Raw genomic sequence first — 19,125 nt, forward strand, 5'->3', positions numbered from 1 at the left:
ACAAAGTGGCTTACACTTCGTCTTTTAACACCTTCACGCGACCACTAATAGGATCACAACTTCATTAGGGTTTCGCGACCTATGTCACCCACCACCCTTCTTGCAATTGGATTGTGGAAAAAAGGCCCTACGGCAATTCGCACTAGGTTTGGATATTATTCTTTTAATACAAGTTGTAGGTGAAGTATCGTTAAAGATGTTCGCCTTTTTGTCATTTTGAACCATTGTTTGTAGGTATCATTATTGTGCACTTTTGATGCAAGAGAATTAATTTTTAGACAAAAAGGTTGCCTATTTGGCAAGTCGTGATTTCTAAGGTAAAGCGGAAGATTTTTTGGTCTTCTTTTATCAAGTCATCAATTGAAAGTCATCTACTGATGATTGCATGCCCTTCTTAACTACTATAGTTCTGAAGCCACTAATGAAGACGGAAGTCGTCCGAAAATCGTAAAATATTGTTAATTATACTTCCCGCTAGCCCTGTAGAAATAACGTGTATACATAAGCATATCAGTCAGTTCTTATTGTATCGTATATTTTATAGGATTTTATTTTTGATACACACGCGAATAGGGGGTATGACGTAGACGCACATGGCTCTATAGGGGTTGCTTTTGTTTAGTCTTTTGATAGGGGTTGAAGGTGTCAAGAATGAGCACGCGATTTCAATTGTTTTAGAAACAAACACCTTTTTTTAAGGTAGGGCCACCAAGGAATACACACCTGTAAAAGTTCAAGCAAAAGACGGGAAACCGCTCTTACTGGACATTGATAAGCAATAATTTTTTCATCCCACCATCTCGGAAAGAGTAGTTACCCTTTGATATCTGAGCGCAAAAGCCGTTTTTATCCTCTAGAGCGGCAAAGTGATTTGAATTTAGAACATCGTGTGCAATCTCCATTTGTGACAATCTTGACAAGACTTTTCAAACAAATAAATATTACAAATAAAATACTGCTTAAAATAATTATTCAATTAATTAAGTAATTTTTATTATTATTTTTACATAGATTTTTAACCTCGTTTCATTTTTAAACTGAGTTTTTAAATAAATGAACTTTAATAGGTATTTATTTTTAATTTGATACTCATACGTGCGCGCCATTTTGTTTTTTTTGCATTTAGTAATTTCCTCAACGAAGTGGGATGAAATTATAATTTTTAGGGTTCCGTACCCAAAGGGTAAAGCGGGACCCTATTGTTTTCGCTCCGCTGTCCGTCCATCCGTCCGTCTGTCACCAGGCTGTATCTCATGAACCGTGATAGTTAGAGAGCTGAAATTTTCACAGATGATGTATTTCTGTTGCCGCTATAACAACAAATACTGAAAACTAGAATTTAATAAATATTTTGGGGGGCTCCCATACAAGAAACGTGATTTTTTTGTTCATTTTATAAATAATGGTACAGAACCCTTCGTGTGCGAGTTCGACTTGCACTTGGCCGGTTTTTTATTGTATTGAGGTCGATTTTAAACCTCATTACATTTTTAAACTGAATTTTGCGTAAATAAATTTTAATAGGTACATCTTTTTAATTTGCCATGTGTGACGTGCGGGCCATTTTCTTTTTTTGAGTTTAGAAATTTCCTCGATGAGGTGGGATGAAAAGTTACGTGTTGCACTCGAGTGCAAAGACTTTTCACCTTGTGCTCTTTTGATTCCCTCGCTATTGCTCAGGATTCTAATTCTTGAAACACGCGCTACGCTCGTGTTTCAATTTTAGAATCCTTCGCTTGCTCGGTCATCAAAATTGAGCCCGCGGTTAAAAAGCAACTTTGCACTCTTGTATAATAAATAACTATTGATGGATTATAGCGCGTGCAAATAACTCTTTAGTTTTATAAATAGTAAACAATCTGAAAAAACATGTTTCAACTGTTATATAACATTATAGCTACCGTACATAAATTCATTGATAAAAATGTTATTTTTACAACGTCGTAAATATGCATGGCGAAGCAAATTTTTAATATCCGACGAACCTTATCTATCTTGTATATTTCTACTTAAAAGTATATATGCAAAACCTATATAATAAACAATCTCTATAAGCCTATTAGAATAGATCGAGATAGCATAACATTTGTAGACAGTCGTAGGTGTAAAGGTTAAAGCTATGTAGGGTTATAAGTTATGCCAATGTGGACTATTTAGTTTAATCTTATTGCTATTTATGTTTCATATCGTACAACTGAAACTGATATGAAATTAGTTTCTTTTTAGAGACATCTGAAACAAAGCTCTCATGTGTAAAAATTAACCACCTAGGCATTTTTAGGGTTCCGTAGCCAAAATGGCAAAAACGGAACCCTTATAGTTTCGTCATGTCCGTCTGTCCGTCTGTCCGTCTGTCACAGCCGATTTACTCGGAAACTATAAGTACTACAGTGATGAAATTTGATGGGAATATGTGTTGTATGAACCGCTACAAAAATATGACACTAAATAGTAAAAAAAAGAATTGGGGGTGGGGCCCCCCATACATGTAACTGAGGGATGAAATTTTTTTTTTCGATGTACATACCCGTGTGGGGTATCAATGGAAAGGTCTTTTAAAATGATATAAAGTTTTCTAAAAAACATTTTTCTTAAAGTGAACGGTTTTTGAGATATCAGCTCTCAAAGTCGTAAAAAGTATGTCCCCCCCCCTCTATTTTTATAACTACGGGGTATAAAATTCTAAAAAAAATAGAGGTGATGCATGCTAATTAACTCTTTCAACGATTTTTGGTTTGATCAAAGTATCTCTTATAGTTTTTGAGATAGGTTGATTTAACTGTAATTTACGGAACCCTTCGTGCACGAGTCCGACTCGCACTTGGCCGGTTTTATTTAAGTAAGGATGCACTTAGTAGCTTTATCTCCACGATTAACAAAATTTACATATCCAATTAATTATTTTTCGTTCATTCAACCCAAAACCGGTTACAACCTCATTTCCATATCCAGTTTTTGCAAGAATTGTAAACATCACGCAGTTTTCGACTCACGTCTCAAACTAGTTCCTCTCTCTGTGCGGAAAATCGTGGACTGCATTCCATTTAAATGCCAAATATAATTTAATGCTAGTCCGACGGTTGCAAAGAGACGAGCGTCCTTGATCGCAAATGGCTGGAAATGGCACGACAATAAGCAAAAATGTATCTGATGACAATTTTACTGTTCCGGGGTCTCTTTTTGTGCGAAAAGTTGAACCCTTTCGGGCTATTTCCCTGTTGGAGTCCTTTATGATGGAAAAAAATATGGGATGTGGTTATATTATACGAAGTTGAGGAGATAAACGATTTCTCTTGGACTGCTGATATATACTTCAATATAGGCTTGTTAGAGTATTCGTTTTATTGAGCTTTATTGACGGGACACCTGGAGCTCGGCATCAAATAATTTTTATTGAATAGTGAGTGAGTAGGTGCATTTTTCTGCAACAAAGTGGATTCCTCACAATGTGATTGAAATCGTGGTTTTTGCAATGCAAAAACTGTCCTGATCGTTTCTTTATCCCACCCATATAGAGCACTTTACTAAAGCACGTTCAGTGTGCTAAACCTATTTACCGAACGGCATGCATCCAATAAAGGCCGTAGTCTTTGTACTTGATGGAGCTCAGAATTAAAATGTTGGAGATTTTATCTATACGGCATACGGTCGGCCATTCTCACGCGGCTCAGTGAAGCGTGGTTTTATGTCATTACTTACTGCTGTGCGCGTGGTGTCGCGTCACGGTGTTTTCGCAGATTTTCTACTGAATGTTCGAGAATGTTCCGTTGGGGTTAATGGTGACACAGATAAAAAAGGTTGTGTTTATGAAGAATAATTTAAGAGGAATAGTTGCATTTCCGAAGTTGCTGTGATGTCTTAGTTGCTATTCACCACTTTACTTCTTGTGTTATCGATTCTCAATAACGCTATAACTCGTGCCCGGCTTCAAAAAGACATATTAATGCAATTGTCCCGCATCATAACTGAACTCCAATCATCCATACGGAAAATACATTAAAAGCATACAGTTCACCTAAAAATACGTAATTTAAACCTGGCCTTGATATTGTTCCTCCAGCGGAACGGAAGCACTTCATACATTAGTGGACATTGTGACTACATACACCGGTGCACGACAGGAGCCCAGTGCAAGCATTCATCACGTTGACAACAGTTATGTAACACTCAAGGACATTACTTACCTGGTTTCATTAAATTGTCGCTTTGTAGGAACACTTAGGTATGTCTATGGCCGAATATCATTTTTGTAAATTCGGAATATTACACCCATTTGTACGGGGAATGCACTATTGTCTTTTACGAACATTAGGTACTCGTTAGGACTTTGCGAGGGTCTAAGCTATTTAACTTACGTTTTTCCTGGTATACTCCACTATCAAAGAAGACGGATCACAATCCATACAAAATTGCCCCACGTCCTATAACAATGTGACGTATCTCAAAGACACTAAAAAGCAAAAAAAAAAAACTATTTTTAGGTGCATCGGCCTAGAAGTCGGTGTCTTATGGATGTTACTAAGTTAATTTTGCCACCGACTTCTAGGCCGATGCTCCTAAGAATAGTTTTTTTTTTTTTGCTTTTCAGTGTTTTTGGGAGTCGGTTTTATTTTATTGTAAAATGTTTTTTTTTTTTTAATTTTGGCTTTTCGTCCATATAAGTGGAAAGTTCTCATCAATACGAATAATATAAGCCCAAACGCGAGGTAGTTCACATATTCAGTTGTCGAGTTCCCTCGCCCTGCTTTCGTCTTCATCATCAGGTCAGCTCCAAACCTTCACTGTTGCATATTGTTATAAGACATACACCTTATAGTCATGTTTTATATCCTGCGCATGCCTACAACTTTCAAAAGTTGCCCTGGATTTCTCAGGGTTTCCATCATCAGATCCTGACCTGATGATTATGGGACCACCTGTGAGGTATACCCTATCAAACAAAAAATAATTTAATAAAATAGTCCATAAATAGTCCTATGAACGATGTTTTCTTAACAGCGCCTGAACAATCTTTAAAGCAATTTTTTCGTATGAAGGTGTAAAAAAAATTAATTAGAGAGTATGCCATATTTTTTTGAACATTTTTATCTTTTTTTTTTGAGATACGTCACATTGTTATATTAAATAGAAAACATACTGTACAATTTCAAAACACACAGAACAGAAGCAGAAAATTTGTCTATAAATAAACTAATTTCAGGAAAATAAGCAATAAAATTAAAGTTTGTAATAAATAACCTACCTAATCCTAAACAATGGTTAATAACCCACGTGCTCGTGAGATGACAAATTACCCCTGTGCTTATTGACTTACTACAGTAAAATTGTAAACAGAAATTCTCATTAGGATTTAGAATAACAACTTTAAGCAAAAACAGCAACGAACAGAAACAGATATTCACAATTTGTACTACAGTAGGCATCCATGTTCACGCACCTAACTTAGCGATGCTTCAGATACCGAATTAAGAAATTCACAGTATCCTATTTCTTTCCTAAAATATGTATCTACCACGGAGAAAACTTCAGGCTAGCCAAGATACATTGATGCAATCGACTTTCTGAAAAGGTTTCGGTGTGGAAGGATGCGGACTACCCAAGACGTTCTACTGACAACATTGGACAGCAATTGTTTGCTATGTTAATAAACCGACTAACTAACATCTACCTGTTTGCAGCGGAGCCGCCACCGCTGGTGAATGTGACAGTCCACGCGTCCACGATCCTGGCGCTGATCCTGTGGAACGTGGCCGGCGATGGCGGCCATCCTATCATAGACTTCACCGCACAGTATCGCTCGGCTGCACCTGTTAACGGCAGCTTGGAGCCCTGGAGACCAATCAGTCCCAACCACATCAGTCCTAATTCGGTAAACGAGGATTTTATTAAAGTTATCTTTGTGCATATCATGCTTTGGTGGCCATCCTATCATAGACTTCACCGCACAGTATCGCTCGGCTGCACCTGTTAACGGCAGCTTGGAGCCCTGGAGACCAATCAGTCCCAACCACATCAGTCTTAATTCGGTAAACAAAGATTTTTGTTTAATCTGCCATGATTTTACTTAGGCATTCAAACCTGACAACTTCTCAACAAATCCTGCTATAGCGGCCATCTCATCACAGGCTTCGGTTCTAATGCGGTAAACGAGGAATCTCTTACAAGTTTTCTATGATTCGTGATATTACTAAGATAGTACATTTTAAAAGCATTCCAAAAGTAAACATTGTACGATACGGTTTGAAAGAGTTACCGCAGTCCTAGAACCGAAAGCGCAGCCAAAGGGATTCTGTTTAATACAGTGGAAGAAAACACGGTTACAGATACTTACAGAAACAACTGTTCCTAAAACTGAAATCTTACTTAGCTAGAGCTGTGATTAATCTATTTCGAATCTGTTTCCAGCGCCAAGTAGACGTGTATCACCTAGATACGAACGCTTCGTACTGGTTCCGAGTGTGGGCCACCAATGCTCTGGGGCCTGGCCCTCCGGTAGAGGTGCTTGCTACCACGCTGTACAGCGACCAGGAGGCTGGTGAGTTTATATATTTACTATAATTTATTTTAAGGAAGGCTTACAGTCTTGTAACATCATTTCGATACTAAGTACATATAGGTAAACTTATCGCTAATAACAAGCTCCCACGATATAAAATTTATACCCCATGTAAAGTAATTATTGACTTTACAATACTATATTGAGGTATATGCAAATGTACTCTTTGGTTGAGATTTTGTACTGATGTAAATCCAAAGCGGTCCCATGTGGGCGCCAAAACTTTGAGGAACTTTTCTTCAGTCCCATGGTGGGCGCCAATAATAGAAAGTTACTTTTTGTTGTTTCATGTTTGGAAGTGTAATTATACATTTTGGAAATCCTCTCAACGATATTTATTATTCATCATTTCAATTTCACTTCTTCGTCTTTACGTGGGCGTCACATACATGAAAGTTAATATGTATTTGGGATTATGTTACGTAAGCAAATATTTTTCAGTAATCGCTTAAAATCGCAGATTTTATTTATCTATGTCCCTGATATCTAACTGATGAACAGTATGTCTGCAATAAAGGTTTTTTTGTAATTAACGCGATTTGCGCACTTTTTAAAAACAGTTAGGACTATTCTACAGGGGCACATATCCCGTTCCAAGACCCGATCGCGTATATATAACAGACATCATCACCAACAAATGTAAACATGTCGGCCATCAATTCCAGAGCTGTACAAGCACTTCTTCAGCGGCGCCGAACAGTTCGACACGCGCACGTGGGTGGCGGCCGTGTGCGTGGTGATGGGCACTCTGCTGGTGCTGGCGGCCGGCACGTGCGCCGTGCTGTGCCGCGAGTGGCGCCGACACGGTGAGCCTGCTGTCTAGCGTCCGATGAAGCGCCTTTACTTCTTGTGGCGCTAGGGGAATTAGGGAGTAGGGAATGTAGGAGGCGTTGTTGACCAAAGAAGCTTGTAGGTTTTACTGGAGGAAAACTTTTGGGTTCAAATTATGAGGGTGACTAGGTGATCCTTTTTATGGCGCTAGGGGATATGAAACTTAGGTTGTAGGGAATGTAGATGGCGTTTGAACAAGAAGCTTGTAGGTCTGACTGAGGTGGGGGGGACACGCTGCTGGTGCTGGCGGCCGGCACGTGCGCCGTGCTGTGCCGCGAGTGGCGCCGACATGGTGAGCCTGTTGTGTAGCGTCCGATGAAGCGCCTGTACTTCTTGTGGCGCTAGGGAGCTTAGGAAGTAGGGAATGTAGGTTGTAGGTGGCGTTGTCGACCGAGCTTAGGGGTCTCTTACTGGAGGGGATCGTTAAAATTGGGTGTAAATGGATGTGGGTTTAAGGGTGCATCTACACGGTGCAAGTAGCTTGCGCATGTTGAGCCATTGCTCAGGTTACATGCATGTTACGAAACGTGCGGGTCCAGCCACTGGCGCATGTACCAAAGCAAAATACCCACTCACGTCACTCACGTCACTTGCGCATTTTAACTTGCCCCAGCTACATGCACTGTGTAGAAACACCCCAAAGGAGATAAAGTTGGAGTTTGTGTGTACCTATAAAATGTCAGAGCTAATGGTTTTGCAAAAGATCTAAATATTTTTACGTTTGCCTCCAGTTATGCCTACAAGCTTCTTCATACCCAGATGCATTGATATCCCTTAACTGACAGGGTTCGATTGAAAATCAGGAACAGTTGACCACCAGTTTGGATAAGGAATCTTTCGGTACCAAATTTAAGAAATGTCCATGTAATTGGGTTTCAGTCTTACCAAGTCTATTGCAACAAAGTTTGAAAATTTATCAACTGTGAATAGGGATAATACCTATATAAAAATAATACCTTCGATTTGATCTATAGTTGATCGATCAAACATCACTAAAAACTTGTTCAAATGACTTGTAAGACTGAAAGGTTCGACGATCATAGCGCTCAATTTAGTTAACCTATCATTCCATTGATAAAAAATAGAATAGATATTTATTGAATGACCGTACGGACATTGAAATGTCGGTCGATACCAAGGTTTGATATTAGCAATAAAAAGATAATTATTATTATTAGCATTTATGATATAGGCTTAGTAAATTGTAGGCAAACAGATGAACAATAATTAAATAATTTATCGTTTGATTAAAACGTCAATTTTGTAGGGTATTATATAAGATGATAGGACTATATTTATATATTTAATTAAAATTCGTAAAAAAAATATCAGATTTTACCAATCATCTGATTCTTACGTCAAAATTTAAATCTTTTATTAAGGAGTTGAAATTATTCCTATCGTTGCAATAATTCAACGCTTAGATTTAAATTCTAGCATAATATAAACGTTCAATAATAAATTAATAATAATATAGACTTGAAAGCACAATTTTTCACTATTAAAGCACACTTTGGAATTTTCAAATAATAAAGCATTATTAATTATGCAAAATTCTAATAAAATTATAAGTATTTATAGTGCCAATTATATAAATAAAAAAACTGAAATATTTAAAAAATCTTCCAAATTAAAAACTCAATAATTAGAATAGATTTTGATAAAATAAAAATAAAAGAAATGGTACAAAAATAATAATTTTGGTACGTTCACTCTCTATAGTTTCTACTCTACGCGATTGGTGCTGTGCAAATTGATATTGTTACTAATTATTAATATAAATAATACCAAAAAGCAATTGATTGAATCTCGCTTTAAGTAGTTACCTATTGCTGTAATGTTGCTTAGGGTTTACTGTTTTTTAGGTAAATTAGGTAAGTCGTTGGGAAGTGTTGCACTGTTTTTGTATGCATTTTCCACGCTCAATCAAATAAAAGAAAAAAAAAATCTCACTTTTAAAAAGATTTATAGTCAAAATTTTATAAGTACTCAATTTTTTATTAGCATTCAATATCATTTTGAAGCTCACATAGTAAAAAATATATACTCAAAAAATAGTAGGTATACTATTTATTTTATACAATTTGATACATGTCGAGTTTATTCGACTATGATCAAATCAATCACATTCAAAAAAACAAGTGATGTTCTCATCGATATCTTTTCTAATTTTAGTTAGTTTAAGTAAACCAAGAGACAAACATTTGTCCCTAAGCATGGAATTGTGCATACAATAATACTAGACGTGGAACTTCCCAACAAAATACTAGTATACGGACCAATATAACTAACTACAGGACGTCAATTACAACAATAGAACTATAAAAAAGGTTGAATGTTGTTCCTACCATAAACAACTATGTATCCATTCAACCTCCTTTGATAATCAACTATTGTCTATACTTCGCTGTGTTGCCATAACACATCTCGCAATATTTACCTACGCTTAAAAATAATTAAATAATTCCTGCAATATAAATTTTTGCAGCTTTGTGATAATAAAAGACAAAAAGATTTAAAAATAATTCAATTATAATATAGTAGCCTTTTTAGATATATCAGTAAATATATTTAATATAAGAAAGCGTGAAGTTTAATAATGTTTGTTCGTATTAACAACTTATTTACCTCGTTACAATATTTTATTATACAAATAATAATACGTAGATAATTTAAAGTATATTTCAAGTTCGCGTTCAATAATAAAAATATATAATTTAATAAAAAATCCAAGATATTATGTTCTATGATATATTCTGTTCAATGTAAGCCATTTTGAATCTAAAATAAAAGTAAGTATAAATCATTTTAATATAAAAAGCGTATTAGATGTAGGAATAAAAAAGCTTTATTGCTGAGTAGTTTATTATTCTTGCCAAAACACTTCATATTAATAAAATTTTGTGATATATAACAAAAAAAAAAACAAATATAATATTTTTTCTAATATAAAGCTTAATTTTTAAGTTTATTTGTTTTTCTTATAAATAAAATCAAAGTAAAAATATATCAATATATAATCTCGCCGTTAAATTAATATATTTTCTCATTAAATAAAGTATATAGCCACCGAATTTCACATATAAAAATTAACTATTTATAATAAATATACTTGCACAATCTTGTGATGACTTCAGGACCACTAATGCTATACTATAGGACCACTTTTTATATCTACTGTTTATCGGTCGCTCCCAATGTCTTATCCATCTGTTGTTTTGCTTACTAGAGATAGAATTTTGACAGTAACGTCATACAAGTAACGTCGAACTCCTATCTTTAGTTAGGAAAACCATAGATAGATAGAGTATAGGGAGCGGCCGTAAATATATACTACAGTAGTCGCCTAGGTAAGCTTCGATAGAAACTTTACAATGCAATAAATATTTTTAATATATCGCATCAAATGCACAATAATTAATGATAAGCACTAAAAATATCTAAATTAAGTGACAGAATGACATGAATTCTATAAAAGTATAATTTATTTTTCCATTTCGCTATAAGAATATTGTTTAAAATATAATATTTTCCATTCTACTCTATGGCGGTTAACGGTTTTTCATCATTTATTTGAAAATAACAACTAATGTCAATTTTAAGGAGGTGGTATATCATTTAGGTTACAAGTTAACGTTATTTTATAAACAGATCTTAAAGTTTATTACGGGCTCATTTGTATCAAGAATAATTTTCATATGATCAATTTTGTTCTTTAACTTCATGAAAATACGATACAAATGTGCCTGGCAAGAAATGTCGCAACGAAACAGCGACAAGTAAAGCAGTATACTAGAGCTCTAATGCCGACTTACAACTTGCTTATTAACAATAGTACTAGATTTTTTTGAAATCTTAGACAACTTTAACCAAAAGAGTTGCTTGGCATAGCGCTCAAGTGCATTATTATACTATTTCTAAGACGAATTTCATAAAGAAGTTAAAGAAATTGCTTTCATAAAATCACAGTTCTGGTATGAAATTCGTCTGCAACAGCAAAATGTGTCGAATCACTGCGTCCAATTTTGCTGTCTTAAAGTAGACAATAGAAAATCGCTCTCAAGTCTATGCAGATAAAGACGAATTCCGAGCGAATTTCCACTCTTCGATCTATCCGCATGACTTTTGCATAATCTTTCAATAACGAAGAACGCCGTATCAGCCAATTTTTTATTCATTCGAGATTTTTTTCTTCTTTCCCCTCTATCGCACTCGCTTGGATCGCACGCTTGGACTGCGGGCTCACACTAACACTCACACACACACTCGGTACGTATGACTAACCCTCCCAAGACTACTCCGACGAGCCCGACGTCATGGAGCTGGTGCCCAACATCATCCTCAACCCTGGCTTCATGGAGATGGAGCCGCTGGGCCGCTCGTCACACATCCGCGCGACCGGGTGTGTGGGGCCCGGGAAGCCGAGGCGCGTTTGATTTTCGTCAATACTTAACCTTAGGATATTCTATCGCACCGACTCCGGCCTATTGTCATGATCGTGGCCTCATGACGGAACTGTGGTGGTCGATAAAAGCGTTCGCGTTTGGACCATTACCAATTCTGAGATGTGAATACAATACTGTATGACCACTGTAGAGTGGCAGCTACTTTGTCATAAAGTCATTTGCAATATTAGAACAGTGATCAAGCATTCCATGATAGACTTTAGAATGTCTATGGAAAACTAGTAGAGTTATAAAAGTATGCCTCATCGAATGAATTGGTAAACTACGCGCGTGCAAGTTCAACTAACTGCTTAGAAAACGCTTTCATTCCATCACAGGGTCTGTAACGCCAAAATGTATATTTTGGAAGGAAAGGAGTCCGTTTTTGTGTCGCTTAACTTACCCCAGTGATCAAATAATTCAACATGTGTGTTCAAAAAATCTGACATACACCAGTGCAATAATGTCTAGTCATTTGCGATATCATGTCATTTAAAATGAGCGGAAACCAAAGAAAATAATATTTTAAGCGATTATTAAAAACGACTCCAAAACGTAGGATAAAGATGGACATATCAAATGCATGAATTTCGTTTCGTTAGCCGATCGGAGCGATAGGGTAGCCGGGTTAATGTGCGCTCGAGTTTCTCACAAGTTGTGGCTAAGTATACCTATATCCCTTGTATAATGCCCGTAGATTCTAATGTATATTTGTAAATCTGCATGTCAATTATAAATGTATAAAACCTCCGTGTACGTGTGACAGCTGTCAAACGCCAGTGGCGAGCTGTCAAAATGGAATGACAGTATTTTATCATTCGCAGTAGATTGTTTTAATCTGTGAAATGTAGTTTGAATAGTAGTTCAACTTATGAGAAACAGAGTCGCGTTTAAAGCAAATAATAAGCTTTTAACTAATCACTGAGAGAGATCATTCTAGTTTTGTAAGCGTTTCGTGTTTAACCGTAGTGGTGGTTGCCGTATACAAAATAAGAATTTGTAGTGTTCGCTATATAATATTGTACACATTTGTTTCTAAGAACTGATGCTTGCATTTACTTTTTATACATTTACACATAATCGCCGTAAGTCTGACACGGACGCTTTATTTTGTAATTGTATCTTATGAGGGTGGTAACATTTAACCGCGTAGTTCTAATAATTCAAATATAATAATACTCCAGAAAAAATTGAATCTCATAAAAGTATATCAATAAATATCGTTACTTCTCTCTTCAGCAGCTGTGTGCTACCATTCTTATAAAATATTCTCCTTTCTGGCAACCCCAAAATCTGATTAAAACTTTTTTAGAAAACATATTGCTTAACGTTCAATATTGTTAATGTTGCTAGCTATAGTGATAGTATATTTTTAATTATATATATTTTGCTATATTTTAGATGATATTTTTATAACGGGGATCTCATGTATTTAAGACACTTAACAATTTAATATAGAAAAATGTCGGTTTATTTTCAAATTTTTGTGATTTTAAACGCTGTGATTATTATGTTTTTCTTATAATTGGTTGGTTTTTGTAATTAAGATAATGGATAAGTGTATATATTTTGATATATATCGTATGGAGACTGGTGCAATGGTATTGAGTAATATAGTTAGTATAATGTAGTGGCGTAACGTAAGCTTATCGTGAGCTCGCCGTAGCGTAGCGACAGACACTGCTTTATTGAAGGTTATATAATAAATGACAATATGGTAGTGGTTGTATATTATCTGTGTTATATCCTGCGACACTTGAAGGCAATGATGCGAAAGACTGTTCCGCTTTGTGAGTATAAACGGCATCCTCTTAGCTGTCAGTTTGGCGTTTGGTGTTTGACAGCTGTCAAAATTGGCGGTTGTTTTATATTCAAACGTAGATTGAAATCAGCGAAGATGTCGATTGTTCTCACATAGAGGAATTACAAACTGTCGTGATGAACAAATAAATAAAATTTACGTAAGATCTTCACGTGCTCTCGCGACAGAATATAAAATAAGTTGATATATAACATTGTTGTGTAAGTGTAGAGCTGTTTATTTTTGTATACGGCCTGTATACATATCAGGGAGCCTTAGGATGTACAGAGATATACATATTATTATATATTACGGTTTTTAACTTCCTTCCAATCTGTGTACTTGCACGCTTAGACGCAGTTGAACCTCTTTTCGCTAAATATGTAAACTACCTAACTTAAAATCGATAAAATACGTAGTAGATAAAATTGGTATTAACAAAAAATACGTAAGTAAACTTTAAAATGTATAATCTTAATGCATAAAATAATAAAAAAGAATTTTTAAACTTAACCAATATAAATGTTGAGGTATATTCTAGATATATTCCACTGCCAAGAATTCTCCCTTAAATTAATTAAATCCTAAGCGTGCAAGTAATTTTCCTTTCTTCTAAGCTCATTGCCTTTCTGTGTTCTCACTACCTTCCATAACTGTTCTTGCACTCAAATACATAAAGAATATATTATATAATAACGAAATAATAGTAAAAAATCTATATCGAAAGAATAACTTAAGAATGTTTGGAGAGATTTCAGTATAAACCTTTTTTTTATATAAGATATGTATATTTCGCAATCATCGTATTATGTTATATATAATTTTGTTATTTATTGTATATGTTATTTTGTTTATGTTGAGGTTGATACTGAAATCCCTTCAATAACTATTTAACGGATATTCCTACCGCGTTGTGCTCGCTTCATAAACGAATAGTGTTTAAGGATTGGGGGCTCCGCAATCACTACATATTTTTAGAAAGAAAATAATGTATATGGTTTTAGAGAGTGATAATCCCCGAAAATAAATCTTGAGTTCACTTTGAATTCGATTATCTTAGGGCTCCCACACAAAACTGCGATGCAGACTTCAGAAAAGTTTCGCTAAGTAGACAATAGACATCTTGGAATCTTGGCTAACCACGCTGGTTATAGTAGCATCTTAGGTATTATTCTTTAATGCAGCCTATTTATGTAGTCTCAATGTGTGGGTTCGGAGCCCCAACAGTCGACTATGTCCGTCTTGCGTATCAATGTGCTATCGTGTCAATTACGTGTAACTTGCATCCGTTTGTGTTCGTCGTGTCTCGTGCTTGCACCCTCACACTTTATTCTTAAAAAATGTGCTCGTGCGACTGCGTTTGTAGTTCAATCTACGGGTTCTTTTGTGTAACGCGTTTTCCATACTTAAGTATGTAAAATGTATAAATAATCTCTTTATAAATATAGATTAGTTTTAAAATAATTCAATATACTTGGCTTATGTACGCCAATTTTATTGTTTTTCCAGGCTAATCCAATACCTAGAATTATTTTATTTGACCACAGAGTTAATCATGAATTAATAAACAAACATATTAAAAAATACCCCACAAAATGCCTAATATTAAATATAAACTGTTTTATCTTTGACCTATTAGCTAGAACCACAAACCGCAGTTGTGACGAGTATGCACCATTCTACCTACCCAGCTCTTCCTTTCAAAGTATATTTATTAACAAATTCATATTTTTGTATCGAAAATTAATTATTTACAATCGTAAAATTGTGTTGTGAGTCAAAACGCAAGAAATTTTAATACGTACCTAAATGTAACATTGATATTGTCTTTCCTAGACCCGTCCTTTTGAGCATAAAATTTAAGAGAAAGCGCACATTACCGATTTGTCTTAATATTCTAACAATATTCGAAAACACCTTCAACTGGACATTTAAAGAAAAGAAAAAAGTCTCTGTTCCTTTTTTTAAGTCGGTAAAAAATTTATATATTTTTTTTTAGGTAATGTGTGCTCTATCTCATCTAAATGTTAATCTTTCTCTTCTACTTGAATCTCAGTGTATTCGCCAATACAATGACCAGAATGTGTAACTACATAGCAGCTTGTAGTTCAACGTTGTCTTTTAGATAAACTGCAAACTGGTCTGTTTTCGGGGTTGATACAAAATTATTTACATAAAACTACACATTATATTTAGTAAAATTAGATTTGATGAAGAAATATAATATCTTTTCTCAGATTGATTTTGAAAAAAAAAACTATCTACAATTTTTTCAAAATTTAAATTTAAAGTTTTGTTTTAATATTCTGCTGTATATAAATAAATAAAATTTAAGTTGATAATTTTATATATACCCAAACAGCCACGGCAACCGACATCGCCTAACGAATGCGTGTAGCTTAGTAATAAATGGCTGTAGACTCAAGGTTATGGCACATTATAGCGGCACCGCAACAGCATGGCTCCACACCAGCATTTAAGGTGTCATTCAATTTAGAGCATTAAATCGTGTATATTATAAGATATTTCGTAATGTCAATATAAAAAAGCCAACGGCGAGCAGTCAGCGTGCTTGCCGCTTCCACATAACTCGACTCGCCGCCCGCGTGCTGCAAGCGAGCGGTCCTCATGCGTACAGCGCGCCGACGGCGTGCTAATTGCGCGCCGACTCCGAGCCGGCAGCGAAACAACGTCATTGCGTCGTGTTCAATCATAACATCAATCATAATCGTCTTAAAATAATATTGAGTTTGCGGTGACAGCAAGCTTACACCTCGCGGCCGGCGCGCGGCCGGTGCGCCAACGGCGCGCCGACGGCGACCGGACAGCGCGTGGTTAGCGCGCTGACAGCTAGCCGTAGTCTTAATTCGAGGCGACGCCGTGCTGCTGCCGTGCTGTTGCCGTGCTGCTACAATGTGCCACAAGCTTAAGTGTTGTTCTAGACTAGTTGTTGAACGCTAGCGTAGAAGCGCGGAGCGACAAGACTGCCAAGCGACGGGGAAAGGTAACAAAGTAATTGGTTAAAATTAAACTTTTTGCATCAACATCCAGTATGTAGGGTGTCTGGTAAATACACATGATTACAAACAACTTTCCCAAATATACTTTTCACATTCGTTAGTTTAATTACAATACCAAACAGCTGTCTGAAAGTTCCAAGTTTGTGAAACTTATAATGAGTATATAAAAAAGTTTCTTTGAGAAAGGTCTTTGTTGTATGAGCAGAATCACCATGTTCAAGTGTTGGTCACTAATGACCAGTCACCCTATATAAATAAGTGTGAATAAATGTGATTTGAGAATGGTTGTGACGACTGTCGTGCGACAAGCGTGTCGATGCAAAAGTCAAGTGTGTTCGGTGTCTTATATGAATGTAGGATGCGCAGAAAAGTCATTAAATAATTCGACATTTTTGTAAGGAGTTGTTCATTGAAAAATGGTGGATTTAATTGTCATAATTGACGTGTAAAGATTATTTGTAATGTTTAGTGTATTGGTAGGTCTAAGGAGAGCCACAGACCACTGCCAGGCGCACGTTTTTGCTGATTTTATTTTCTTTACTTTGAGCCTTTATGCTGCATGATAATTCTTCTGCATACAACTTGCTTCATGTATTTTTAGATTGCATGATACACTCGGTGTTTTCATCGTTGGAAAACGTTCGGTTTGATCGTAACTAAAACATATATTTTTTATAAATTCTGTTCAAATATCCCAGTAATATTAATCGTTCGAATGATAAATTCGATCAATTAATTGCACAGGGTACAAAAGCAATGCATGAGTAGAAACATGTGGGAAAATATATTTTTGTGGATTTCATGTGATTCTGTCTGTTTTCAGTTTTGTGCACTTGTAGTCATAATTCTCGTACAAAGACGTAAATATATTAATATATATTATAAAGGTCTAGTGCTAATTGCAACGATTCGTATTGTTATTGTATGAATATTCGAGTATTTATAGGGGTGTGTTTAAGCTAAGGATATACTCAATATCTGATGACCAATGCCAAACTTTGCCGTGAAATCAAGTAAATATAGTACAGCAGATTACCAGTGATAGATAATTTAAAATGGCAATTATTAACGGCTGCTTCCAATATTACATCTATCTGTTGATTTGCCTACTAGAGATATAATTTTGACATTAGCCTCATACTGTCAAATGTCAAATTCAATGGTCAAAAAAAACAATGGTGATTATGAGTTGTATATCCTTAGCTTAACAATACAAAGCTATCCGCGTATATATCTCAACTTTACTTTATATTAAAGTAATAATTATGTTAGGTTAAGATTGCCTTTTATAAATTAAGCACGTCCAGTTGGTGAGGGCAGCGAATTGTTTAGTTCTTCGCTATTACGTAAGTTATTATAGAGGCACCATAGATAAATAGAAGCAGGACGCCATATTGAAAAAAAAATCTGGGAAAATATGTATATCTTATGGCAATAAAAAAATCAAGATAAATAAATCATTTTGAATTCAAATTATAAAAATAAAAATGTCTTCCTAAATTCAGTGTCCTCAAAAGTTCTGCAAATATTTATTTGTTGTGTCAAAGTGTTACCAAATATTGTTTGTTTATGCGCATTCCTATTGTAAGACTAGTTAATTAAAACAATGTATTCCATAGATCTGCACATGATGATATTAATTTTAAAATATTCGCCTGTCTTCATTAAAAAAATATGCTGTAATCGCTTTAAAATATACGTCAATTGTTCACTGGGAATTTAAAACTCATTTATATCTTGGGAATAACAATTTACCTATATATTCAGTTATAATTTGAAATATAAAATGTTTTATTGTTTCTTTAAGCACAAACTTTATCTACAAAAAATATACTTTAAAATCGGAGCGAACATTCTTTTTAAAAAAATCTACAATACTTTTGTCTTCACATAACCAGTGTTGTCCAATTGAATTTTTTACTAAAATATTTTGCACTGTGGACTGATACGAAAAGCGATTGAAGACAATTTTTTTATTTGTTGTAAAAGAAATCAGTGAATCTCATTTTAATCCAAAAATTAAGTGCAATATGATTTATATTCTATTGTAACAGTTATTGTTTTGTTTTATTATATTTTATTTGAGTGTTGTGGACGACAAAATAGTTTACTGACATAATGACCTATTCTAATTTATGCATTTGGAAATCTTATGTAGAGTTTCTGAAGAAACACATTGTCGGATATTTTATTTATTAATTTAATTCAAGCATCAAGGCCCATTTATATAAAATGTTACCACACAAAATTATATGTGTTACTTATCTACATAAATAAAGCGAAAATCAAACCTATATTTTAACGTTTAAATGAACTCTAAGAAATGTTCAAGTAAATTATTTTGTCGTGCAAGAAGTATTGTTGTAAGGTTGCATTGCGCAAGAGTGCATTGAATTGTGATGCCCGTCGTAGTACATAATGTTAAGTACATTGTTGTAGCTGATGTTGGAGATCATTCCCATTAAAACTACA

At 35.0% G+C, this 19,125-nt stretch overlaps 1 protein-coding gene across 1 annotated transcript in view; it reads left to right on the forward strand.

Annotated features, from left to right (window-relative positions):
* The window catches only part of LOC124637362, a 55,704-nt gene extending 39,922 nt beyond the window's left edge, over positions 1-15,782 (forward strand). The window contains exons 4-7 of the mRNA XM_047173753.1: positions 5,679-5,869; positions 6,406-6,535; positions 7,222-7,362; positions 11,681-15,782. Of these exons, the coding sequence (XP_047029709.1) occupies positions 5,679-5,869; positions 6,406-6,535; positions 7,222-7,362; positions 11,681-11,823 (605 nt within the window). The 3' untranslated portion in view covers positions 11,824-15,782. The remainder of the gene's footprint in view (positions 1-5,678; positions 5,870-6,405; positions 6,536-7,221; positions 7,363-11,680) is intronic.
* The last annotated feature ends 3,343 nt before the right edge of the window (positions 15,783-19,125 follow it).

The sequence above is a fragment of the Helicoverpa zea genome, chromosome 16 (genome assembly GCF_022581195.2).
Source record: "Helicoverpa zea isolate HzStark_Cry1AcR chromosome 16, ilHelZeax1.1, whole genome shotgun sequence".
NCBI lineage: Eukaryota > Metazoa > Arthropoda > Insecta > Lepidoptera > Noctuidae > Helicoverpa > Helicoverpa zea.